The sequence below is a fragment of the Oncorhynchus mykiss genome, chromosome 17 (assembly GCF_013265735.2).
Source record: "Oncorhynchus mykiss isolate Arlee chromosome 17, USDA_OmykA_1.1, whole genome shotgun sequence".
NCBI classification, from domain to species: domain Eukaryota; kingdom Metazoa; phylum Chordata; class Actinopteri; order Salmoniformes; family Salmonidae; genus Oncorhynchus; species Oncorhynchus mykiss.
In genome coordinates, this window is record NC_048581.1 from 28,610,181 (window position 1) to 28,636,250 (window position 26,070).

Consider the following 26,070-nt stretch of genomic DNA (forward strand, 5'->3'; position numbering starts at 1 on the left):
GTTTTTTTAATCAATATAGAATAGGATATTTCTCTAGTCATGGGTTTTGTACAAATGCTGCGAATTTTTCAGATAATGTATTTCCAGAGTCTGATTATTCAATGTATTTCCGGAATATTTAATGTATTTGGCAGGTATGTTTTTGGGGTATGGGTGCAGCCTGCAGGGATATTAAAGATCCATTACGGGACAAGACACAAACACTCTTCTCACTTTAAGTTTATTACTATCCTAAATATCAAATAAATATGACAAAATATGAAACAGATACGTTTTGTATTTAATACACAAGAATATACAACATCTGAGAAAATAGATATGATAAAGTTAGTGCAGGAAAAAATATAATTATTGTCATGAAGCATAGCAATAGGCTATACATAATCAAATTACCCATATTAGGGCCCAATTCTAACTTGCATGCCCATAAATCGCATTTTCTCATGCATCAGTGTAAATGGGAGAGTTGTGCCAAAATGCAGTGACACATGGATATCAAGTTAGAATTTGTCCCTGAGAGGATATCTCTACTTATCTAATGAACCTCTAGTGCTTTTCAACCTCGTTATGATAACTACTACAGATTTATATCACCGTTTCCTGTAGAAATGAAGATAGCTCAAGTTACTGTCCCCTCCAACATAACCAGGGGGTGACTATTAAATAAGGTACTGATCTACAGTTCATCCGCAGTGTACTTTGTGGAGCCCTTTCCATCCAAACTATACAATGTTATAGCTTGCAACATCTATGACCTATCGATTTTGAAATCTACAGTATCTTCCTACCTTGTATGAAATTAATTGGGGTACCACATTTTTATGAACGGACACCACAGTCTTAGCTTTGGTGGAAATAAAGCTTTTTGGCCTCAGTGGGTCATCAGATCTGCAACATGCTACAGGAATCCCTGTTACGTGTCTTTATGATACAATCAGAGTATCTGTATCAGGTCTGGCTCTGGGCGCCCTCGTTGACGGAAGTGACTTCAAGGGTTTCCGGCATTCAGTCTGGTGATATTGTCTTATCTCACCTTCCCAAACTGGACAGAGTGATGTTATGGTTTGAAAATGATGCCCTGTGTCAACTCAATGGTCGGATTACAGGGCTGAAGAGGGTCGTATTCTGCGAAGACGTGGCACACATTCTCCATACCAGCTTCAGTGCCTTTTGCCACTATACCAAATATCCTGGAGGGGGGGAAAATAATCAAAGTTGGATATTTGCCTACATTGTTGTTAGCTTTCCTTCACAAAATCATACCTATTATAATATGGGCATATGCATGCTGAAGCTATCTAATAATGAAGAACATTACCTTGCTGGTTTGGAACTCTTGTGCCACCTGTGAAGATAAAAGGGGTAAATTAGAGATTAAAACTATGTTTAAAAATGGATAGGGATACAGTCCATTCAAGTGGACTTCATTTCTGATTTGTAGGCCCAGAGTTTTTCCTGACCAGATGACCTTACCAGGAAAAACCCAGGGCTCTTAAAAACAAGCTTTTGAAAGAATCAACTCACAGTCTCTTGTCTGGATCTTCACCACTGTAGCTGAGCAGGTGTGCAGGGTAATGACGTCTGAAGAAGAGTCTAATGGGAACACACACGTTCATCAGGTTTCACTTAATCAAGAAAGGTCTTAGAAGTCATTACCATAATTTGATCATTGTTGAATGCTCAAAAGAAAATGTAATTCAGAAAATATACTTTTCTTACTTTCTCTGGATGTCTGTCAAAGTGACACCTTTGGGTGACACCTTCAGGTTGACTATGGTGGGTGTGATGGTGCCCTGGTCCATCGTGAAGGTGGAGGACACAGCCTTTTGTACAGCGCATGGCCCTGTCAACATCTCAGTGGGGATTGCACTCAGGTAGAGGAAATTGCAAGCTAGGGAGAAGACAAGGAAGATATTTCATTAATTTGAGAGAAGAGAAACCAGTGTGATGCTTTTTATCACAGCTGTCTACTGCGGCATGTAGGACAACCACTACATTGCATTGCAGATTTCGACACTTACCAGTCATTTCCTAAATATTATAGGAGTCCAAATGCTGTGTGCAATGTAGCCTACTGTGACTGTTTATAATGTAGCATAAATTATTTAATGCAAAAAGTTGCAATATTGTATAAAATCTGTCCACGTTAAGCAGATTCTTAATTAATAAACTGGTGGTGAGTTTTTGTATGAGAGGCAATGAGAGTGTTGAATTTAGTCAAGATAAACATGAATTGCTATTTTGATACGTGAGGCTTATTTGATCAAATATAAGGTAACGACCCTGGGTTTATAAGCGCGGAAATCGACTCTGCGCACGATAATGCTTTTGCTGCACAGTCGATAGCGCGCCGGACCTCGAGCTCAAAGGTCGAGGGTTCGAGACCTGCTCCCTGCCTGTTTTATTACACTGGTGTCAGAAGTGGGATCGGACCTTGCATCTACGACAGTGCGTGTGCTTGGTCGGTGAGCGCGTTCCTGTAAGACGTGGCGTCTCAAGCTAGCGCGGGCTCAAAGGTCGAGGTTTCGAGACCTGTTTAGGTTGTTACGAGTGTACTGATTTAAGTGTGATTCACGTGACATCCTGGCAACTTTGAGAAAACTTTATAGAGTTGTCCCTGTTGAAATTCGAGACGGTCAATGCATATTGAGGCGAGCATAGAATCTCACTCTCCATTAAACACAGGCAGTTGACGTCAATACCCCTCATCGAGTATTCAAAATAGTTTTTAAATAACTAAGTGTATCCACCAATCCAAATAGAGGATTAGGTGGGAACTTGACAGCACGCCATTCGGCTCTGTGGACAACGAATCCATTGTTGAGCAGTATACATAGGTATTTCGTCAATATCGTGCTTCTACACCTGCTTTGCTTGCTTTTTAGGGTTTTAGGCTGGGTTTCTGTACAGCACTTTGAGATATCAGCTGATGTAAGAAGGGCTTTATAAATAAATTTGATGATATCCACATTTCTGGCTGTATCAAGCATACTGCGTTGATCCAGATAATTAGCGGGAGTCGCGAGAGGTCAGGTGGTCACCTCACCTGTGAGCTTTCTTGGCATGCACGGCTTGGGAATCCCTAAAAACATGCTACTTCGATTCAAGTGACTTTTTAGAAATCATTTTCGCTAACCCTTAACCTTCTGCTTAAATTATCCTAACCTATTACACCAAATTCGGGGCTGTATCAAAGTGGCGTGTTTTTAGGGAATCTGCACGGTTTACCTGAAGATGCCGTTCGCTAACATTGTAAACATTTAAATATGTTCCTAAAGTATATTACGGGGGAAATAACTTAGTTGAACTGAAACAAGTTGAAGATAACCAATGCAGAAATGTTTACCCTATATGGAAAAAGATTGCAGTATGCTGCAATTATTTCTTCCAAAACACCACAGTCAACTGCATTTACTGTTCTTTTACTGCAGTTTTAAAACTGCAATATTTTTTTGTAAGGGCCAGTTTGCTCAGGTAAGCCATTAATAACAGATAATTAGCCAATATCTTTATATATCTTTAGCCAGTCACCATTAAGGCCTATTAATGTCTTTAGAGACAGAATAATATAAAACTACCTAGCTGATTGGCAAATTGATACCACAACTAGATAACCTAATGATGAATGTTGGGGGCACAATTCTCACCAGTCTTTGTCTTGTCTTCTGGTGCTGACCTGTCAGTTGTTCCCTCCTGTCCTTTATTCAGATCTGTAGACCAAACAGATACTATTTAATTGCCTGGTTTAGAAATAAAAAGGTTGCCTTATATGTGGAATATGCAATTATTCAGATCATCATACAATTTATGTAAACATCTGTGGCTTGTTGCCTAATAGATTTAGGCTATTTGTTAAATTATTATAGCATACCATGTGACTGGAGCAGAAGTTTGCAGGGTAGGGCATATGCAGTGATGGTGTGTTGGAAGACCAGGGCAGACAGACTACCTGCAAGGGGATAAAAAAACAGTCCAGTTGTTTTAACTAAATGTGGTTGAATATACATATCAAGTGATAAAGTATTAATGTTGTTTCAAGGAATGGCCACAAGAGGGCATGGGTGATCTTTCTGAGTCATGGCATTACGTCTGTGCATCAGAGTAGCTTTGATGACCCAAGGCAGCAACAAAGCAACCTCAACATCACAAATGTGTTTGAGATCTACATAGATTATCACAATCAGACTCAACCTTGTTTTTTGTTTTTCTATAGTGTGATTGTTTGAGTTGCGGTACAGCCAATATAAATCTGATCTACTTTCTTTCTTACAGGACATAGGATAGAAGCCCACATCTCTCAAAGCCCTGAAAAGCAAACCGCTCCATCCCTCTGCCTCCCAATTTTCAGGACACCGACCAGACATAGCTGACTCAAGTCTTGTGATTCATGCTTCTCCTAAACCAGGGTGTGGGCCTTTTGTCAAGATTGACAGATTGTTCATTCATGGTAAACAAAGAAGTATGGGATTGATAGATTGTTACACTATGAATAAACAAAGTAGACGTAGCCCACTTCTTACCAAAGTACGGTTCCTGTGAGGAGCCCTTGATACGGACGCCCTTGGCCGACGATTCAATGAGAAAGTGCCTCACGAGCTCTGAGCTGCCCTCCGCTATCATAAAGAAGCCAAGAGTCAGGAAAAGAGACAAGGCAGATAGGCAGTATAGTATTTACTGTAAATTAATCTAATATGAGATATGACAGTTAGACAACATACGGACAGATGCCTTTGATTCTACTGTGACTGGTATTGTTGATGATGTGGTGTTGTGATAATAGTATAATATTGATAATAGTTACTGTTGATATAAGAAGCCAGGATTTAAACACTATAATAACATTCTGGTAATTAAATGCTATGGAGTGTTTGCACTGCCACAGAGGTAGATATTATGAGTAATGAGCAGCCTCCGGTTGCACCACAGATTTCAGGATAAACACAGACAGACATGCCCACTCAAGTCAGCAGCAGAGAGAGTTAGGTAAGTCCTATCAGGTCTTTTCAAGACACATTGGTATTGATCGTGTGCTTTAGTTGTGTATACTCTGTTTATAGGACTGTGTAATGTGGTGTGTGTGTGTGGTTTTTCTGAGCAGCAGTGTTGAACGGGGAGAAGGACTTCAGGATTGTTTACCTGGTTGGCCAGTAGGGGATATATTGATGGGCACCTGGTCCACCTTCATAGCCAGCCCGAAGGAGCCTCTGAAGGACGTGCTGTCTCTCACCACGAAGGTCCCCGGCTCCTTATCTATCACTATGGCCTCAGCTACAATCACACAGGTACCACAGATACAGCTCAGACAGTGCAGGGGTATCCCCATAGAGTCACCATTGTTTGTCACTGTTGTAGACCGAGTATTAATAAAATAATTCATTTTAGTCTAAGATAAGTTTTGGTTTTCTATTTAAACATACATTTGCTTTGCGTCTTTAACTTAATAAAGGACATCAAATGCAACAACGTACATACAGTTGTGGCCAAATATATTGGCTCTCCATTTCTTCTCAAAATGCTTACCCTGAACTCTGTTGATGTGTGGGCGGAACCAGAACTGAGAAGTGTCCATGACAAACTTCATCGAGTGCTGATTGCCTTGGAAAGCTAAGGGATCATGAAAATAAAATGCACATTATTTTATTATTGAATACGCACAAACCTTTTCCCAGCAGAGGGCACTGGACAGAGATTTGAGATTTTAAACAGATTAACGAGGATCATCATCATCAGGACTCACAGTGAGAGGGAGATGGCGAGGATGGCCTGGAGCTGGGCCTCTGCTTGATCTTTACGTCTGGGACCATTGCCTCTGGAGGTGACTGGGGGCTGAGCTCCCGCTCTGGAGCTCCGTTGACCAACACCACAGGGATGTCTGTCAGTGAACCGGCCAGGGAGGCAGGGCTGCTGTGAGGGCTGCTGTGGATCCCCTGGAAGTGGCCGAGTGGTGATGGGCCGGTCAGCAAAGGCTTGTTGGTGAACGGCCTGGTCGAGGACCTGGACACGTCGCTGAAGGAGCTGGATGTGCGGTAGAGGAGGAGAGACTCGGGGCTGTCGCCTTCACTGTCACTGAGCAATGACTGATAGCTGTGTAAGAGCAGAAGCACAGTTGAAGAGAAGATGTTTATGGCACTGTTGAGTCCAGACAGGGGATTGGTAGAACTTTCAAGTGTCAAGCTGTGACAACACCAGTTAGTGCTGCTCTATGGAGTCAAGAGTGGTCTAACTTGCCATTATCTTTGCATAAAACTAAGATATTAAAGTAATTTCCAAAAGCATGTATTAACAGAGTGTGGAGGGGTCTGACCTGCCCATTATGTAACTGGTTTCTGAGCCGGGCGACGTGGAGAGCATCGAGACGGCACTGTTCCTGTGAGAGTGTGACATGCGCAGGGTAACCGGGGATGAACACATGCCCACATCGCCTCCCTGCGTTGAGGGCAGCCGCCGGCGGACGACACTTCCACACGGCAGTGGGGGGCGAGAGGAGGCATCAGAGAACACCAGGGAGCCTTGGGGGCTGCACCTGGAGCCAGAAGCAGAGGACAGTGGGATGGGAATGCTGCAGGAGGTGGAGACGGAGGTGGAGATGGTCCTTGGAGAACAGCCTCTGGGGACCAGCACACAGTTGGAGACGTCTTCATCTGGAGAGAAGTCATCTGGAGAGGAGGGAGAACGCCAGAGGAAGTTGGAGCAAATGGTGCTAAATATCGAATAGATAAAGGGAATGGAAAACCTAATAGGTCTATACAATTTCTTATATCGTTAATGTTGTGTTATCTGAGAGGAGAGAGGAAGAACATCCAAGAGAAGCGTGAGAAAGGAATGTTCAGTGGCTCAACCAGTGAATGAACTGAACTTCCCTTTTTGGAGAGCAATAAGTCCCACAATTCGTGGGATTTGTTCTCCTTGTGTTTCTAACATAGTCACTTACAAGAAGTGATCACACACATTTAAAATTGGAGGTCTTACACGTTTCCTTCCCCATAATATGAATGAGAAGTGTTGAAATAGTCTTCTTATGATCAAAAATCATATCCATTGCGTGCCGTTACAGATAAAATGTATTGCCTTTTTAAGACCCACATACTCTACAGTCAGAGCAGATTGTGGAGACTCATTTAATCTCGTACGTGTACTCACTCATACATCCCATTCCTTTCCCTTCTATGGCTATGTGTCTGTATAATATGGGCGTGGCTTTATGTCAATGCTACATTGAGTATACCAACATTTAGAACGCCTTCCTAATATTGAGTTGCACCCCCCTTTTGCCCACAGAACAGCCTTAATTCGTCTGGGCATGTACAACAAGGCATCAAAAGCGTTCCACAGGGATGCTGGCCCATGTTGACTCCAATGCTTCCCACAGTTGTGTCAAGTTGGCTGGATGTCCTTTGGGTGGTGGACCATTCTTAACCAGTGACATCAATAAGGGATCATAGCTTTCATCTGGATTCACCTGGTCAGTCTATGTCACGGAAAGAGCAGGTGTTCATCATTTTTTTGTTTACTCAGTGTATACCACACAAGTGTTTTCCTGGGAGGCTAAAGACAGAAGGTTGAAATTCCTCCACATCATGCAGGCTTTTACTTGTTCAAATGAGTCCCAACCCTCCCTTTTCAAATACATCAAGCAAACACTGCGTTCCTGCTGTGAGGGTGAGAATGCAGTACTTTGCCATGGAGAATTTCCCCGGATAAGTTTGAACTTGTCCCCCAAAAATTCTGTCTGACTGTATGATCTACCCGCCTGTCAGTAACGGCGGGAACCTATTGAAATAGATGAGTCTGTTGCCCCATGCCACTGATGTGAGGTGTCCTGTGGTCAGGGTGAGTGAGACAGGCGGGTCACTGTTATGTAGTGACGAGAGTTAACGTGGATCGGTGACAAGTACTAAGGGGGAGATCCATTGATGAGTAGGTAGTACCAGTAACTATATCCATCACAATTACTGTAACCTCATTCAGTACATCCCACACCATTTGTTCTTTGGTTGTTTAAGAATGAATACTTCTATATATGGAATTGTGCTCACTTCTGTTTCAGTTGTTCAGACCATGTCAGACAGGTACTGTTAAAGGTTGACTGTATTTAAAGCACCACTGTGTGTCTGCCTCAGATGTTCTGGGTGTGGTATGTTTTTTTGTCTGGGCAGTAACCCCAGACAAATGTACTCTATTTTGTAACATTAAACTGATGTGAAATAATGGGTGGATTTTTACATAGCCCCGGGCCATGGGCACATGAATGGGGCACAATGGAAGTTGCTATTCAAGGTTCTTAGGCTTGGTCTCCAGCCAACGTAACTGCAGATGTTTCTAGCCATGTTTTACGACGGAAAAGTACCCTAGGTCTAAACTCCTTCATTGACTAAGTTTGACATTTTTCTATGTTCAAAACTGTTGAATTGAATGACCGAAAGTAATTCAGTAGGCGTAGGCCTCCTGACAGGTCTACGTGGAAATATCAATAAAAAATATATATGTAGATAAACTACAGTTGAAATAAAGCATGTGAGCTTGTACTGAAATAAAATAAATAGGCCTATATTACAGCATATGAATCAATATTGGGCTTTATATGCCCTCTCACTCATTGTCCTACCTGTGTGGAGGCTGCTGGACTGGGACCTCTTGTTGAAGTGGATGGGCTCAAACGTGGGGTCCAGTTCCAGAATGAGCTGGTTCAAGTTATTTAGTGAGATGTCCAGGTCATCCTGTTCACTGCAACTCCCGTTGGGGTCCATCATGGCGCTCGGACTGCACCCCAGAGCCGCCTCATGAGCGGAGTCCAGGCAGGTACTCTGACCCACCCTCAGAATGTGATTGGGTATTATGTGGGACATGGCTCCAGCTATAGGCATCACGTAAATCTCTGAAACAGACACACCAGTAGGATTAACTCACTCTAATACATCTACTGCTGTAAATATCGCTCTTAGTATAGGTTGTGTAAATTAATCCGATGCCAATACAGTACCAGTCAAAAGTTTGAACACACCTACTCATTCAAGGGTTTTTCTTTATTTTCTACATTGTAGAGTAATAGTGAAGACATCAAAACTATGAAATAACACACATAGAATCATGTAGTAACCAATAAAATGTAAAATGTATTTTTTTCAAAGTAGCCACCCTTTTCTTTGATGACAGCTTTGCCCACTTGGCATTCTCTCAACCAACTTCAGCTGGAATGCTTTTCCTACAGTCTTGAAGGAGTTCCCACATATGCTGAGCACTTCTTGGCTGCTTTTCCTTCACTCTGCGGTCCAACTCATCCCAAACCATCTCAATTGGCCCAAGCAAGTCTCTTCTTCTTATTGATGTTCTTTAGTAGTGGGTTCTTTGCAGCAATTGAATCATGAAGGGATGATTCACACAGTCTCCTCTGAACAGTTGATGTTGAGATGTGTCTGTTACTTTAACCCTTTGAAGCATTTATTTGGGCTGCAATCTGAGGTGCAGTTATGTCTAATGAACTTATCCTCTGCAGCAGAGCAAAATATGGGTCTTCCTTTCCTGTGGCAGTCCTCATGAGAGCCAGTTTCATCATAGTGCTTGATGGGTTTTGCAGCTGCAATTGAATAAACGTTCAAAGTTTTTGAAATGTTCCGCATTGACTGACCTTCATGTCTTAAAGTAATGATGGACTGTTGCTTATTTGAGCTGTTCTTGCCATAATATGGATTTGGTCTTTTACCAAATAGGGCTATCTTCTGTATACACCCCTACCTTGTCACAACACAACTGATTGGTTCAAACGCATTAAGAAGGAAAGAAATTCCACAAATTCACTTTTAACATGGCACACCTGTTAATTGAAATGCATTCCAGGTGACTACCTCATGAAGCTGGTTGATAGAATGCCAAGAGTGTGCAAGGCTGTCATCAAGGCAAACGGTGGCTACTAATAAAAAATATATTTTGATTTGTTTAACACTGTTTTTGGTTTCATGTGTTATTTCATGGTTTTGATGTCTTCACTATTGTTCTACAATGTAGAAAATAGTACCAATAAAGCAACCCCTGGAATGAGTAGGTGTGTCCAAACTTTTGACTGGTACTGTACATATAGATTGAATTTGGATTACTGTAACAGCGCTTTTTGAGTTGTTATTTGGATTCGTTCCCACGTCCCATATTAAACTTTGACTTGATTATAGGTGAGATCACTAACATTGGTGTGTCAATGGGATGAATGGAAGTTATTACACTGTGTCCAAACTGACCTAAATAGGACAGCTGTGCCTACCCTACACTTGACCGTTGCTACTGTGCACGTTATATTTACACTTTGCTAAAATGTACATGTATGTATACAAATCTCCATTACAGATAAAATGTTTAGTTTCCCACCGGGGAAAAGTTATTAAAACTGTATTTTTGTAAGGAACGTAATTTCAACCAGAGTTGCCTACTTAAGAAAAAGCTGTCAGTTAAATGACATTGCAATTCAACAGAACCCAAGTAGAAGGCTCAGTACTAAAAGTTCAGATATTGTAGATGATTTACTCGTTCGTTTTATGATTCACACACATTGTTATCGTGACACAATGTTATCTTGAGTGAATTAAGTTCAAATTTCACTCTTCCACATTGTGTGAACTCCACCCAGCCTTTCCCAGTCTCAATAGACCTGCAGCTGTCCCGTGAACTATATGAACCTTCCACAAACTTTCATTGTATTGTTGATAGTATTGTCAACAAAGGTCAACTCTTTGTGAACCCAGTGAAAGGAGCGGCATCTAAATATGAGTAATATTTAATTATATGAGACCTGTTTACTGTTGGCTTAACAGCTACTGGCGATGAACAAATACTCATATCCTTCTCTTCAGGTTTTCTGTCTACCAGTTGCTTACCAATACTGTGGTTAACTTTACAGCACCACACATGCAAAAGTATAGGTAAGGGCCATAGTAATTTTGAAAGTTACATATTTGACCTAGAAGTATGACGCAATCTCTTGAGAAAGTGAACGGTTTGCGTACAGTGATAGTTGAGGGGATAAAGGAAGCAGTCAAGAGGAAGGGTGTGGAGTGTGTAAGAGGGAGAAGGACTCTACCCCCTCGTCTCAGACAGGGCAAGGCACCCAGTGAGTCACAGGGCCAGAGGGAGTCGCCATGACAACACAACCATTGTTGTCCCCCCAACACTTCCATTGCTGATACAGCAATCAGAGACCATACATTTTCTATACTGATTTACCACTGGTATTTACAGCAATTAAAAGATGTGCAGATGTTACTTCTAAGAACAGCTTCCTATTTATTTTTTATTTATCCTTTATTTAACTATGCAAATCAGTTAAGAACAAATTCTTATTTACAATGACGGCTACCCCAGCCAAACCCTTCCCTAACCCGGACGATGCTGGTCCAATTGTGCGCTCGGGAGGCCCTATAAAGACCCCCTTTAGTGTTGCTGTAGTGTACAGTAGCCTACTATTTCCACATTCCAGACAGAGTGAGGAAAGTTGATGCCTGAGGCTCACTGTTATGTGACACACTTCAACATCGTTCTATCAGCCTTGGGGGCAAAACATACTGTAGTTGCAGTAGCATGAGGTTGTAGCATTAGATTGCGACCCTGCGAAGGACATCCAATCTCTATGTGCAGGTAGCGTGTGCATGAGGTCCTGACCCACCTTCACCACAATATACTTATGGGAATAATAGATATAAGTCTATTACTGAAAAATCACGACCCTAACATTTGGAAATACACAATTATCTATCCTTGATGAATACAGTACTAATGTTTTATGATACTTGTTTGCATAAATCTATTTTTTTTCTCTCCAAAGTGTAACAGCAGAAGTATAAGTAAACATAGTATACATATTCTAATTAAATGCATTCTTAATCTACCTCCGTCACGTATGAGATTCTGTATACTGAAATATAGTTGAGGTATCTTACCTGTTTTTGTTGTTCTCTTGTCCTCAATGTGTAAGGAAAGGGGTTGTCTATATCCCTGAGGTTTCAAAGTAAATTAATCCAAGAGTAGAATGCTTTTATTGATAGCTCCCAACTCCTCCTACTGTCATCCAGTCAGCCGACTGTTTCACACGCCCTTGCTTGCAGCTCTAATATTCTGGGTTAGGTCTGATGCTGCCATCAGTTGTAGGATATTCATTTGAGGCAGAAACAGGAATTATTCATTATCACGGGGAATATAATTCATGGAGATTTAGAATTTTCTCAGTGGATTTTACAGATCTGTAACTCGAATGAGTGAAAGTTAAAGGATGGGTAGTGTTCTAGAGGACACATTTGTGAAGAGGGCACGAGTGTAACCCATGTCTTTTACTGTATTTTTTGTGTGCAAATTTTGCACTGAGATACAGTAAATTGGACAACTTCCATAAGCTTTACATTTTATGCTGAAAGCCAATAAATGTTCTATAAAACTTACAATTGATCTCCATATATTTTAGCGTCTGTAAAACAAAATGCTGTGGAATCAATAAAAGCTTATCTTATCACTATTACAGTTGTTAGAAAGGAGTATTAGGTAACTTTCAGAAAGGATGTAAAGGGATAACCCCTTTCTTACAAACAATAGCCTATTGTCATTTGCATTTCTGGGGAACCGAGTCAATTGCTTTTCTGGGGAACTGACCTCCCAAGGTTTGTTTTGAAACTAGTAAGTGAATGAGACGATGTCTGGAAATGTCTGACTTGTGCTAACCTCCTCTGTAACCCCCTAGTTTGAATGCAAACCATTTATTAACCATTTATTAACCATGCCGTGTGATGTTCTTTTTTTGTCCTGTGGAAGCCTTCAAGGTTACACTTTATTTGGATAGTCCATCTGTAGATGCTCTGCAGATGATCATACTATCAACAAACTATATTTTGATAAGCAACTGCTTGCTAAGATTACGGTTAAGGGTAGGTTTAAAAGAAAGATTAGGTAAGGGTTAATGTTAGGGTAAGGGTTAAGGTCAGTAGATAGTTAGCTGAAATGTTACTGATAGTCTGTAGATAGTCCATCTGCAGATGTTCCATAGACTATGCAAATAAAGTGTTATGGGCTTCAAAGACCCATTTTGAAGCAAGGTACTGTAAATTGGTTGAAATCTAACATGTCAAATAGCCTAGACGTAGGGTTCCCACATGAAAAAATACTACAGTTTACTATGGAATACTACAGTACTTGCTATATAATTCTATAGTAGGCTGCAGTATACTGTTAATCAGTTCAGTGACTGCCTAAATTCAACACACCTGGTCTTCCAGGTCAGTTAAACCAAAAACATGAAATGCCTGTGGCCCTCCAGGACCAGGGTTGTCTACCGCTGCTGTAGAATACTATGCCACACTGTAGAATCCCTCGATCATGTGTAGTACTTAATATAGAATGTTGTAGTATATAGTAGATACTACAGTATTAACTGCAAAAGAAGCACTGTAGTAAATACTACAGCAATGTCAGTAAAAACACTACAGTCCACAAAAACACTACTTTTTTTACTATATTAAACACTGCAGTGTTTAATTTGCATATACCCTGCCCATTCCCCTCCCCTGTATCGCAATTTGTGCCACCTATAAGTGAGAAACATACATGCCAAGTATAGACCATATATTAATTTCCCTTCAGGTTATTGAAAAGAGCAGAAGCACCGAACTAGCTGTTCAGACCCCAGTCCTACCTACTTACAGGTTATGAAAAATGTGCTGTTTTAATATTTCTCCAGTAAGTTTCTTGAAGGAGAAAGCCTCCACTTCTATTTCAAAGATAGTAAAACAGAAACACCATGTCTACAAAAACAGTAATATTACTACAGTATAGTCTTCAAAAACACTACAGTAAATACTACAGTATACTAGTCTGCAGAAACACAACAGTAAAGTACAATACGCAGAAACACTGAATTTTTTTTTTTACTTCAGTATTTATACTATAGTTAACTGTAAATACTACAGTATAGTATGCAAAAACACTGCAGTGAATACCACAAAAACACTACAGTATTTATACCATAGTATACTTTCAGTCTTTTATCATGTGAGTTGTTGAACAAGTGGTCAAATGAGACCAGAGCGCACCTTTTTTTTAAAATTCTTATTTATTTACTAGACTTCGGAAATAAGACTCAAAACAACAGAAATAATACAAAGACATTGAGTATTTACAGTGCTAGTCCTCCACTAACAGCTCTATAACAGGAAAAAATGGAATGGTACAGACTTGATCTAAATCAATACCTAGTGGCGACAAGTAAGCTGCCTGATAATTTATGCATACATGTCCTTTAGACCTTTTCAGTGATCTATAGAACACTTACAAAAAAAACTATTTAAATATAGTCAGAAATAAACATAGGCTGTGTACAAGATCTTGTCCATGTTGAAAAGGCTGACAGATTAGGCAGCATTGGCAGCTTTAGGGGGAGAAAGTGGTTGTGGTCTCTGTTTCCATGGCGGCCGCTGAGCTCCTCTTGCCGCAGGTGTACTGGAAGAATCTCTCCTTGCTCATACAGCCCAGATCCTTCAGCAGCTTCAGGAGGTCGCGGCGGAACTTCACCCCGATGAATGCATACACAAAGGGGTTGAGGCAGCACCTCAGGAAAGCCAGGCACTGGGTGATGTCAGCGGCGTAGAGGAGGCTGTTGTCATAGAGGCAGTCCTTGCTGCCCCCCTTAGCCGCGTCGAGAGTGGTCAGCAGCAGTACCAGATTATAGGGCACCTGGCAGAGCAGGAAAACCGCCACCAAAGTGAAGATCACCTTGATGGCCTTGTTCTTCTCAAAGCTCCGGGCCTGGCACAGGGTCTTCACAATGGCGCCGTAACAAAAGGCCATGATTAGGAGCGGCAGAACGAACCCCAAGACCATCTGGCTCACCTGGATGGCCACGCGCACCTGGTCTGAGCCGGCGGTGTAGGGGGTGCAGGTCTTGTTGCTGATGTTGGTATAGGACATCTCGGGCACAGAAAAGACCAGCGCCATCACCCAGATGACCACAGAGGTCACCTTGCTAATGAACACTGCCATGGAGCGGTGGCGGTGGGCAGAGACGGCCTTGGAGATGGCGAAGTACCTGTCGGAAAAATGACATAAAGTAGGCTTTATATAGCAGGCTCATATAATACTTTAGTGAACCATATACAAATATTTACAGAGATAAAGCAGATCAGCCTATTTGGTCACAGCAGAGATAAGAGCAGATCAGCTTATTTGGTCACAGCAGAGATAGGAGCAGATCAGCTTATTTGGTCACAGCAGAGATAAGAGCAGATCAGCTTATTTGGTCACAGCAGAGATAAGAGCATATCAGCTTATTTGGTCACAGCAGAGATAGGAGCAGATCAGCTTATTTGGTCACAGCAGAGATAGGAGCAGATCAGCTTATTTGGTCACAGCAGAGATAGGAGCAGATCAGCCTATTAGGTCACAGCAGAGATAGGAGCAGCCTATTAGGTCCCGGCAGAGATAGGAGCAGATCAGCCTATTAGGTCCCAGCAGAGATAGGAGCAGATCAGCCTATTAGGTCACAGCAGAGATAGGAGCAGATCAGCCTATTAGGTCACAGCAGGACGCACACTGCAACACGTTTCGATCAGGCTTTTATTTAACCAGGTTAGTCTTTGAGAACGCTTTCTCATTTGCAGTAACGTACCTGTCCACGCTGATTGACGCGAGGAGGAACATGCCGCTGTAGAAGCTGACCTTATAGATGGTATGCATGGCCTTGCAGATGAACAGCCCCAGCACCCATTCCGTCATGGAGTTGGTCGCCCAGAGGGGCAGCGACACGACAAACAGCAGGTCGGCGACGGACAGGCTGAGCAGGAACACGTCGGTCCCGGTCTTCAGCCGGTTGAAGTAGACGTAGGTACCGATCACCAGGATGTTACCGACCAGACCGAGGAAGCAGATGAGGGAGTAAAAGGTGGGCATGAACCAGGAGCGGAAGTGGCGGTTGGATTCCTTCTGGCATTGCTGGGTCCAATGATCATAATCCAAGTCAGTATTGTCTGTGGGGTAATCAGTGAAATCAGTGATGAACTCTGTAGTCATTTTTTCATTCTGAGAGAAGCAAGTCTGAAAAAAAGACAATGGGACATACTGTAAATCAGGATAATTGATGATTGACTGGTGTAATCATATGCCTTGAATTCTAATAACATGTCATTCTAATAGATTAGTGTTCAGGTTCAGGGAACTGGGTCCAAAATAAAGCAGACACAATGTACCCTGCATCTGGCCCCTTGATAAACTGGCATGCTTTCAGATAAGTATACCACTTCCTGAGAGGAAGATGTGCTATACAGTATGCTCTCGAATGAAAGACTGTGGTTAGTACCAGTATAGTGTTTGTGCGTTTCTGTGGGTAGATTGTGTTAGAGTTATAAAGATATCAGTTAATTGATTGTCTAAAACAAATTATATCGAAAGACTATTAATAATTCACACAAATGATATTGTATGGTATGGTATACTGAAGACTGTGTTCATACATGGTTCTTACCTCAAAGTAGGTGCAGATCAGCAGAGCTGGTACTAAGATTCGTGTATCTGAAAATCAGATAAGGTGTGGAGTATCAGTTGATCGATAAATAGACTGATATGTTAGTTGACTACAGTGCCTTGCAAAAGTATTTATCCCCCTTGGCGTTTTTCCTATTTTGTTGCATTACAACCTGTACTTTAAATAGATTTTTATTTGTATTTAATGTAAAGGACATTACACAGAATAGTCAAAATTGGTGAAGTGAAATTTTAAAAAATTACTTGTTTCAAAAAATTCTTAAAAATGGAAAAGTGGTGCATGCAAATGTATTCACCCCCTTTGCTATGAAGCCCCTAAATAAGATCTGGTGCAACCAATTACCTTCAGAAGTCACATAGTTAGTTAAATAAAGTCCACCTGTGTGTAATCTGTGTCACATGATCTGTCACATGATCTCAGCATATAGACATACACCTGTTCTGAAAGGCCCCAGAGTCTTCAACACCACAAAGCAAGGAGCACTACCAAGCGGCACCACGAAGACCAAGGAGCTCGCCAAACAGGTCAGGGACAAAGTTGTGGAGAAGTACAGATCAAGGTTGAAGGAGCTGGAGGAGTTTTGCTTTGAATGATGGGCAAAAATCTCAGTGGCTAGATGTGCCAAGCTTATAGAGACATACCCCAAGGAACTTGCAGCTGTAATTGTTGCAAAAGGTGGCTCTACAAACTATTGACTTTGGGGGGATGAATAGTATTGCACGCTGAAGTTTTCAGTTTGTCTTATTTGTTGTTCGTTTCACAAAAAGTATTTTTCATCTTCAAAGTGGTAGGCATGTTTAAATCAAATGATAGAAACACCCAAAACATCTATTTTTAATTCCAGGTTGTAATGTTACGAAATAGGAACAATGTGAAGGTGGTAAATACTATGGCAAGCCACTGTATAAGAACAACCTTTGGAAAGAGTTCAAGACACGTCACTTATGATGACACGTAGGAGTTGATATCCCTTGTTATTAGCATAAATTGTTTTTCTAAGTGTCAATAATACATTTGAGTTGTCTCAACTGTTCGGTATTTAGCTTGTACTGCAGTGTTCCCCAATAAGTGGCCAATAGGCCAAATTCATCCCACAGGTGATTTTATTTGGCCCCCCAAGTTTTCTGATCTTAGTGTTTGTTGTTGGACATAACACTAGAAAATCAGCTCAAAGTGTTTGGGATTTCTGCAATAAATTTGCAGTGTGCAAATCTTTTATGTTCTGGACCTGTGACCATTCACCCAAGGAAAAATATTCACACTGATTAATGTAATTGAGGAGCCCTGTTGTCCAGTGTGCAACAAAGACATAGCAAGGACATCTGGTGGTAACAGAAGGGGATGCACCAACCCAAATATGAAAAGCATTACAAACATCATTTTTCTAAAGAGGCAAAAAGAAAAACAAAAAACACGGTCAAAAATACCCCTTTGGCACGTCCCCCTGAGGCCCATCTGCTAGCCTGCTGTACCCGGGCTGCTAGCTGTCTGAATCGCTGTGCCTCCAGCTTAACATTATTAATGTTAACATTAGAAGCAACATTAGAAGCCTCCCCCCTAAATTTGTTTTATTCACTGCTTCAGCACATTCCGCCAACCTGGATGTCCTAGCCGTGTCTGAATCCTGGCTTAGGAAAGCCACCTCATTAGGGAATGAGAGTCCCTAACTATTTTTTTTCTGATAAAATAGAACTGCCAAAGGGGCGGAGATGCAATCTACTGCAGAGAAAGCCTGCAGAGTTCTGTCATGCTATCCAGGTCTGTGCCAAAACAATTCTAGCTTCTACTTTTAAAAATCCATCTTTCCAGACAAGTCTCTCACCATTGCTGCTTGTTATAGGCCCCCATCTGTGCCCAAGACATTGATCGCCCCCCATCTATCTTCAGAGTTTGCACTGTTAGGTGACCTAAACTGGGACAAGTTTAACACCCCGGCCATCCTACAATCTCAGCTAGATGCCCTCAATCTCACACAAATTATCAAGGAACCTACCAGTTACAACCCTAAATCCGTAACCATGGGCACCCTCTTAGATATCATCCTGACAGACTTGCCCTCTAAATACACCTCTGCTGTCTTCAACCAGGATCTCAGCGATCACTGCCTCACTGCCTGGGTGTGTAATGGGTCCGCGGTTAAACGACCACCCCTCATCACTGTCAAACGCTCCCTAAAACACTTCAGCAAGCAGGCCTTTCTAATCAACCTGGCCCGGGTATCCTGGAAGGATATTGACCTCATCCCGGCAGTAGAGGATGCCTGGTTGCTCTTCAAAAGTGCTTTCCTCTCCATCTTAAAGAAGCATGCTCCATTCAAAAAATGTAGAACTAAGAACAGATATAGGCCTTGGTTCACCCCAGACTTTGACTGCCCTTGACCAGTACAAAAACATCCTGTGATGTTCTGCATTAGCATCGAATAGCCCCCGCGATATGCAACTTTTCAGGGAAGTCAGGAACCAATATAGTCAGTCAGGAAAGCTAAGGCTAGCTTTTTCAAACAGAAATTTGCTTCCTGTAGCACTAATTCCAAATAGTTTTGGGACCCTGTAAAGTCCATGGAGAATAAGAGCACCTCCTCCCAGCTGCCCACTGCACTGAGGATAGGAAACACTGTCACCACTGATAAATCTATGATAATCGATAATTTCAATAAGCATTTTTCCACGGCTGGCCATGCTTTCCACCTGGCTACCACTACCCCGACCATCATCTTAAAACCCCCTGCAGCAACTGGAAGTGACACAACTAAAAGCCAACACTTACTTTGGCCGCCTTTCCTTCCAGTTCTCTGCTGCCAATGACTGGAACGAATTGCTAAAATCTCTGAAGCTGGAGTCTTATATCGCCCTCTCTAACTTTATGCATCAGCTGTCAGAGCAGCTTACTGATCACTGTACCTGTACACAGCCAATCTGTAAATAGCACATCCAACTACCTCATCCCCATATTATTACTTACCCTCTTGCTCTTTTGCACCCCAGTATTTCTACTTGCACAACGTCATCTGCACATCTATCACTCCAGTGTTAATGCTAAATTGTAATTATTTCGCCTCTATGGCCTATTTATTGCCTACCTCCATTTGCACACACTGTACACAGATTTGTCTATTTTTCTTTTCTATTGTGTTATTGACTGTACGTTTGTTTATGTGTAACTGTGTTGGTTTTGCCGCACTGTTTTGCTTTATCTTGGCCAGGTCGCAGTTGTAAATGAGAACTTGTTCTCAACTGGCCTACCTGGTTAAATAAAGGGGAAATAAAAAAAATATATATAAAAGAAATCTCATGATCAGAAAACTGGAAATTCTCAATCCGTCAAAACAGAAGTGACTCGGTTACAAAACATATTATGAGTGAACTGGGGCTGTACCTGCAACCATCTCAGTCTTACAAACCTGGTTCCAGTTTCAGTATTTCTATACTCAATTGATTTGAAACACTTAAAAAATGAATTAACACTCTCCCTAAACATTAATTTAACAAGGGCAGCAGATGTCAGCGATTCACAGATGTTGTGTTAATAAGAAGTAGAAGCTCAATTTAATGATCACAGCCTACTGTAGCTATACAGCTGTATGGCTTGTTATCAGCCTTTCCATCTTAGCACCCTACATCACATACACTATGTTCACCTAACGGAAGCACATTTACTATTTTCGTATTTTATTGTCTACATGCATGCAGCAATTGACTGGGCACACTGTTTTGCTAAACTTGCCCCACAGTAGAGCTAATATCCTATGAATAATCAACTATTTAAGAGGTTCAAATCACTTTTCCACAGTTATGAAATTGTTTGAAACATTGAATGATCTTCTCACCTTTGACAGCGGTCATGTTGATTGAGAGTTACTACTGCGCTTTAGTTCAGTACACAGGTTGTGAAAGTAGAGAGACAGCCCGCAAGTCTAGATGAGGCTGTGTGAGGCGCTAGTTTCTCCTTTGAACTATACTAAAAAAAAGGGCCCCTGGATCATAGTTACTCTCTCAGTGTCTTGTAAAAAACAATGATTAGGAATGAGAGTGAATGCAAATGTTGTTGGTTTTACGCATTGTGCAGGAAATTGACAAATGAACAATTTGAGGTATAATCTATGACAGTACAGAGAGATAGAACTGCATCCTGTGTATGTTGGTGATTTACTACCTATTAAACATTCACGTTGAACTGTTGCATACAGCAATTGCACGCTATGAGAGGAAATTAGTGTTCATGTTGTTCAGCACAGACACTCAGACACACAAAGATCTCAGTGACCACAGTGGTTGAGGGAAAATGTATTGTCTGTTCTATTTTCAACACACAGTCACTAGAAAGATAACACCATTACGCTTGTGCTGTTGAGGCTTATTTTTGTAGTCCACAGTGAAGAATAGGCTACATCGGTCCTAAATCGGTATAGACTTGGTTTCTCATCTCGCCATTACAACCCCATTACTTAACAATAGGCTTAGATGTTGATGAAATTGGCCATGCCATCTCCGACTCCGAGTTTACAGCTGATGTTGGATTAAAAGCCATTAGACATTGATTTTAATTGTATTTTGTATTGTATTTTAAAACTTTTGTCTACTATTTTCTATTGTCTGCAGTTTATCCCCACACCTGCCTGTACTTTCAGGTGGAGCAGGGATGAAGGTAAGGAAAAGCTCAGTGTCTGGGTCAAACAGGGCATACTGCTTATCATTACAATACATGTACTGTATGTACTCTTAGAAAAAGGGTTCCAAAAGGGTTATTCGACTGTCCCCATAGGAGAACCCCTTTTGGTTCCAGGTAGAACCCTTTTTGGCTCCAGGTAGAACTATTTTGGGTTCCATTTAGAACCCTCTGAGACCAAAGGGGTTCAACATGGAACCAAAAAGGGTTACTCAAAGGGTTCTCATATGGGAACAAACGAAGAACCCTTTTAGGTTCACCTTTTTTTTTCTAAGAGTGTACTAATATGTTGGATGAAAAGGCTGTATTACAAAGTCTGTATTAAAATGAAATCTTTAGCATAGCAAATAACCCACTTTGAGTTACATTTAGCTAGAATAAAAGTACAAATATAACTAAAAAACAAATACTGCACAAGTAAGTAACAAACAAGAGCGATGCTCATTCTGTAAACCTCATGCATTGAAGGGACTATTTTTAAGTGTCTTACCAATTCTGGGTGTTTGCCAAACCAACAGCTACAAAACAGCCCTCCCAGAGCAAGTGGCTGATATGTACTTCTAAGGTGAGATAGACTCATTACAGTCAACGCTTCATGCGTGTCTAATCCAAAATAATATAAATATGCTAATGTTTCTTCATGTCCCCTTTGAGAACTTTGACAAATAAGTGATTTACACAAAAGTCTCAGTAATTTCTCCAAATGTCCCCAAATGTTCACCAATACTCATACAGTATACGTTTGTCATTGTGTTTACCACCACAACACTTTTGTTTAGGCAGTGGTGGCAGTTCCACTGCTGTCTTGGTTTATCTTGGTCAGTAAAGGGCACGTTCAGTCTTATTCTCCCCTACTTTCCATCAACTCTGCACAAGCTGCACACCTGTCTGCCTGTGCGGTTGCGGCTTTGAGTTTTCAAGGCGCTCAGGAAAAGAACCCAGCAAAGAAACACTAACCACAATTCTGTGCAACAGGTGACTGCTGCAGAGGGACGACTGTGCATCTCTGCACCTAAGGTAAAGCTGTGACAAATCTCATCACTATTGCAAAAGGCTGATCATAGAAATATAATTACTATAACGGACAATTATGAGCTGCAACAATTTGACTGGTACACTCATGGGTAAACTCAATAGGTCACCGGCCCACCCATCATGGATGTTGATTTGAATGAGAATGTCTTTTCTACTAATTAAAATTATATGGGGCTGCTGGTATGGTTCCTACACATGGTATCTAGCTGCAAAAGTGACAGACATTTTTTTTTTTAAGTGTGTTAGCAGGAAGACGACTGTAGCTGTACCTTTATCAGTTTATATTCTACCGGTCTCTCTTATCTGTTTATCTTCTACCTGTCTCTTATCTGTTTATATTCTACCTATCTCTTATCTGTTTATCTTCTACCTGTCTCTTTTGCTCACATCAGGTCAATACAATATAAATACTGTTGGTTAAAATGTTAACTACAAATGATAACACTACTAAGACCGCTGGAAGTGTGGTGCAATATTGAAAACAGGAAACCCACTTCCTTGTACCTTGCAGATCAGAGGACACAGACCAGTGGACCACATCTTTAACAAATAGTATCAAATCTGTGATCAGTATTGGGTGCCATAGATTGTGTATGATAAGCTGTTGGATAACACAGTGCCACCGATTCGGCCCGCTACCAAGGACTGTGGGTTCTCTTCCGTGGCCGACGTAAGTAAGACATTTAAGCGTGTTAACCCTTGTAAGGCTGCCGACCCAGACGGCATCTCTAGCCGAGTCCTCAGAGCATGCGCAGACCAGCTGGCTGGAGTATTTACGGACATATTCAATCTCTCCCTATTCCAGTCTACATGTCCACATGCTTTAAGATGTCCACCATTGTTCCTGTACCCAAGAAAGCAAAGGTAACTGAACTAAATGACTATTGCCCTGTAGCACTCACTTCTGTCATCATTAAGTGTATTGAGAGACCAGTCAAGGATCATTTCACCTCTACCTTGCCTGACACCCTAGACCCACTTCAATTTTCTTACCGCCCCAATAGATCCAGAGAAAATGCAATCGCCATCAAACTGCACTCTGCCCTATCCCATCTGGACAAGAGGAATACCTATGTACCCTCCAAGCTCATCATTAAGCTTGGGGGCTTGGGTCTGAACCCCGCCCTGTGCAACTGGGTCCTGGACTTCCTGACAGGCCGCTCCCAGGTGGTGAAGGTAGGAAAAAACACCTCCACCTTGCTGATACTCAACACTGGGGCCCCACAAGGATGCCTGCTCAGCCTCCTCCTGTACACCCTGTTCACCCATGACTTCATGGCCATGCACACCTCCAACTCAATCATCAAGTTTTTTGTTTACCCCCTTTTTCTCCCCAATTTCGTGGTATCCAATTGGTAGTTACAGTCTTGTCTCATCGCTGCAACTTCCATACAGACTCGGGAGTGGGGAGTGTCAAGAGCCGTACATCCTCCGAAACGCAACCCACCCGCACTGCTTTTTGACACGATGCCCACTTAACCTGGAAGCCAGCCACACCATTGTGTCGGAGGACACACCATACACCTGGTGACCATGTCAAAATGCACTGCACCCTGCCCGCCACAGGAGTCACTAGTGCATGATGGGACAAGGACATCCCTGACAGCCAAACCCTCCCCTAACGACGCTGGGCCAATTGTGTGACGCCCCATGGGTCTCCTGGTCGCGGCCGGCTGCAACAGAGCCTGGACTCGAACCCAGAATCTCTAGTGACACAGACTGTAGCTGTACCTTTATCAGTTTATATTCTACCGGTCTCTCTTATCTGTTTATCTTCTACCTGCCTTAGACCACTGCGCCACTCAGGAGGCCACAATCATCACGTTTGCAGACGACACAACAGTAGTAGACCTAATTATCAACAATGACAACACAGCCAACCCTCCACAGGAGGTCAGGGCCCTGGGAATGTGGTGCCAGCAAAATAACCTCTCACCCAACGTCAACAAAACAAAGGAGCTGATTGTGGACTTCAGGAAACAGCAGAGGGAGCACCCCCCTATCCACATCGACAGGACCGCAGTGGAGAAGGTGGATAGCTTTAAGTTCCTCTGCGTACACATCACTGACAAACTGAAATGGTCCACCCACACAGACAGTGTGGTGAAGAAGGCACAACAGCACCTCTTCAACCTCAGGTTGAGAAGGCTGAAGAAACAGGAGGCTGAAGAAATTTGGCTTGGCACCTAAAACCCTCACAAACTTTTAAAGATGCACAATTGAGAATATCCTGTTGGGCTGTATCACCGCCTGGTACGGCAACTGCACAGCCCACAACCGCAGGGCTCTCCAGAGGGTGGTGCAGTCTGCCCAACGCATCAACGGGGGAAACCTGCCCTCCAGGACACCTACAGCACTTGATGTCACAGGAAGGCCAAAAAAATCAAGGACAACAACCACCCAAGCCACTGCCTGTTCACCCCGCTATCATCCAGAAGGTGAGGTCAGTACAGGTGAATCAACGCTGGGACCGAGAGACTGACAAACAACTTCTTTCTCAAGGCCATCAGACGGTTAAATACTGTTAAATAGGCGTCACTAGCACATTAGAGGCTGCTGCCCTATATACATAGACATGGAATCACTGGCCACTTTAATAATGTAACACTTGCCACCTTAATAATGTTTACATATTTTGCATTACTCATCTCATATGTACAGTTGAAGTCGGAAGTTTACATACACTTAAGTTGGAGTCATTAAAACTCGTTTTTCAACCACTCCACAAATTTCTTGTTAACAAACTATAGTTTTGGCAAGTCGGTTAGGACATCTACATTGTGCATGACACAAATAATTTTTCCAACAATTCTTTACAGACAGATTATTTCACTTATAATTCACTGTATCACAATTCCAGTGGGTCAGAAGTTTACATACACTAAGTTGACTGCGCCTTTAAACAGCTTGGAAAATTCCAGAACAGGATGTCATGGTTTTAGAAGCTTCTGATAGGCTAATTGATATAATTTGAGTCAATTGGAGGTGTTCCTGTGGATGTATTTCAAGGCCTACCTTCAAACTCAGTGCCTCTTTGCTTGACATCATGGGAAAATCAAAAGAAATCAGCCAAGACCTCAGAAAAAAAATCTGCTTCATCCTTGGGAGCAAGTTCCATATGCCTGAAAGTACCATATTCATCTATTACAAACAATAGTATGCAAGTATAAACACCATGGGACCACGCAGCCATTATACCGCTCAGGAAGGAGACGCGTTCTGTCTCCTAGAGATTAATGTACTTTGGAGCGAAAAGTACAAATCAATCCCAGAACAACACAAGGACCTTGTGAAGATGCTGGAGGAAACAGGTACAAAAGTATCTATATCCACAGTAAAAACGAGTCCTATATCAACATATCCTGAAAGGTCGCTCAACAAGGAAGAAGTCACTGCTCCAAAACCGCCATAAAAAAGCCAGACTATGGTTTGCAACTGAACATGGGGACAAAGATAGTACTTTTTGGAGAAATGTCCTCTGGTCTGATGAAACAAAAATAGAACTGTTTGGCGGGGAGGCTTGCAAGCCAAAGAACACCATCCCAAACGTGAAGCACAGGGGGTGGCAGCATCATGTTGTGGGGGTGCTTTGCTGCAGGAGGGACTGGTGCACTTCACAAAATAGATGACATCATGAGGGAAGGAAATTATGTGGATATATTTAAGCAACATCTCAAGACATCAGTCAGGAAGTTAAAGCTTGGTCGTAGATGGGTCTTCCAGATGGACAATGACCCCAAGCATACTTCCAAAGTTGTGGCAAAATGGCTTAAGGACAACAAAGTCAAGGTATTGGAGTGGCCATCACAACGACCTGACCTCAATCCCATAGAAACATTTTGGGCAGAACTGAAAAAGCGTGTGCGAGC

General features: G+C 42.0%; 2 protein-coding genes and 1 long non-coding RNA gene across 3 annotated transcripts; 1 reads left to right on the top strand and 2 right to left on the bottom strand.

Moving 5' to 3' along the window:
• Positions 1 to 204: 204 nt before the first annotated feature.
• On the bottom strand, positions 205 to 12,051 carry LOC110493630 (tensin-4). Its single transcript, XM_021568009.2, has 13 exons — positions 11,922 to 12,051; positions 8,606 to 8,875; positions 6,305 to 6,656; positions 5,738 to 6,084; positions 5,521 to 5,604; positions 5,137 to 5,268; positions 4,521 to 4,613; positions 3,872 to 3,949; positions 3,648 to 3,710; positions 1,720 to 1,891; positions 1,525 to 1,593; positions 1,319 to 1,345; positions 205 to 1,190 (listed from the first exon to the last, which is right to left on the bottom strand). The coding sequence occupies exons 2-13, from the start codon at positions 8,862 to 8,864 to the stop codon at positions 1,058 to 1,060; spliced, it is 1,809 nt and encodes a 602-aa protein (XP_021423684.1). The 5' UTR covers positions 8,865 to 8,875; positions 11,922 to 12,051; the 3' UTR covers positions 205 to 1,057.
• LOC118940391 lies at positions 2,611 to 8,204 on the top strand. The gene is made up of 4 exons (XR_005036939.1): positions 2,611 to 2,837; positions 4,273 to 4,447; positions 5,099 to 5,282; positions 7,279 to 8,204. It is a non-coding gene; the product is annotated as an uncharacterized LOC118940391 (long non-coding RNA).
• Positions 12,052 to 14,059: 2,008 nt separating the features above from the next.
• Positions 14,060 to 16,767, bottom strand: LOC101268960 (CC chemokine receptor 7; the record flags this gene model as incomplete). The annotated part of the gene is given in 3 exon segments (NM_001281396.1): positions 14,060 to 15,049; positions 15,629 to 16,053; positions 16,481 to 16,767. Coding segments are annotated over 2 exon segments (1,056 nt in total). The 3' UTR covers positions 14,060 to 14,394.
• Positions 16,768 to 26,070: the final 9,303 nt, after the last annotated feature.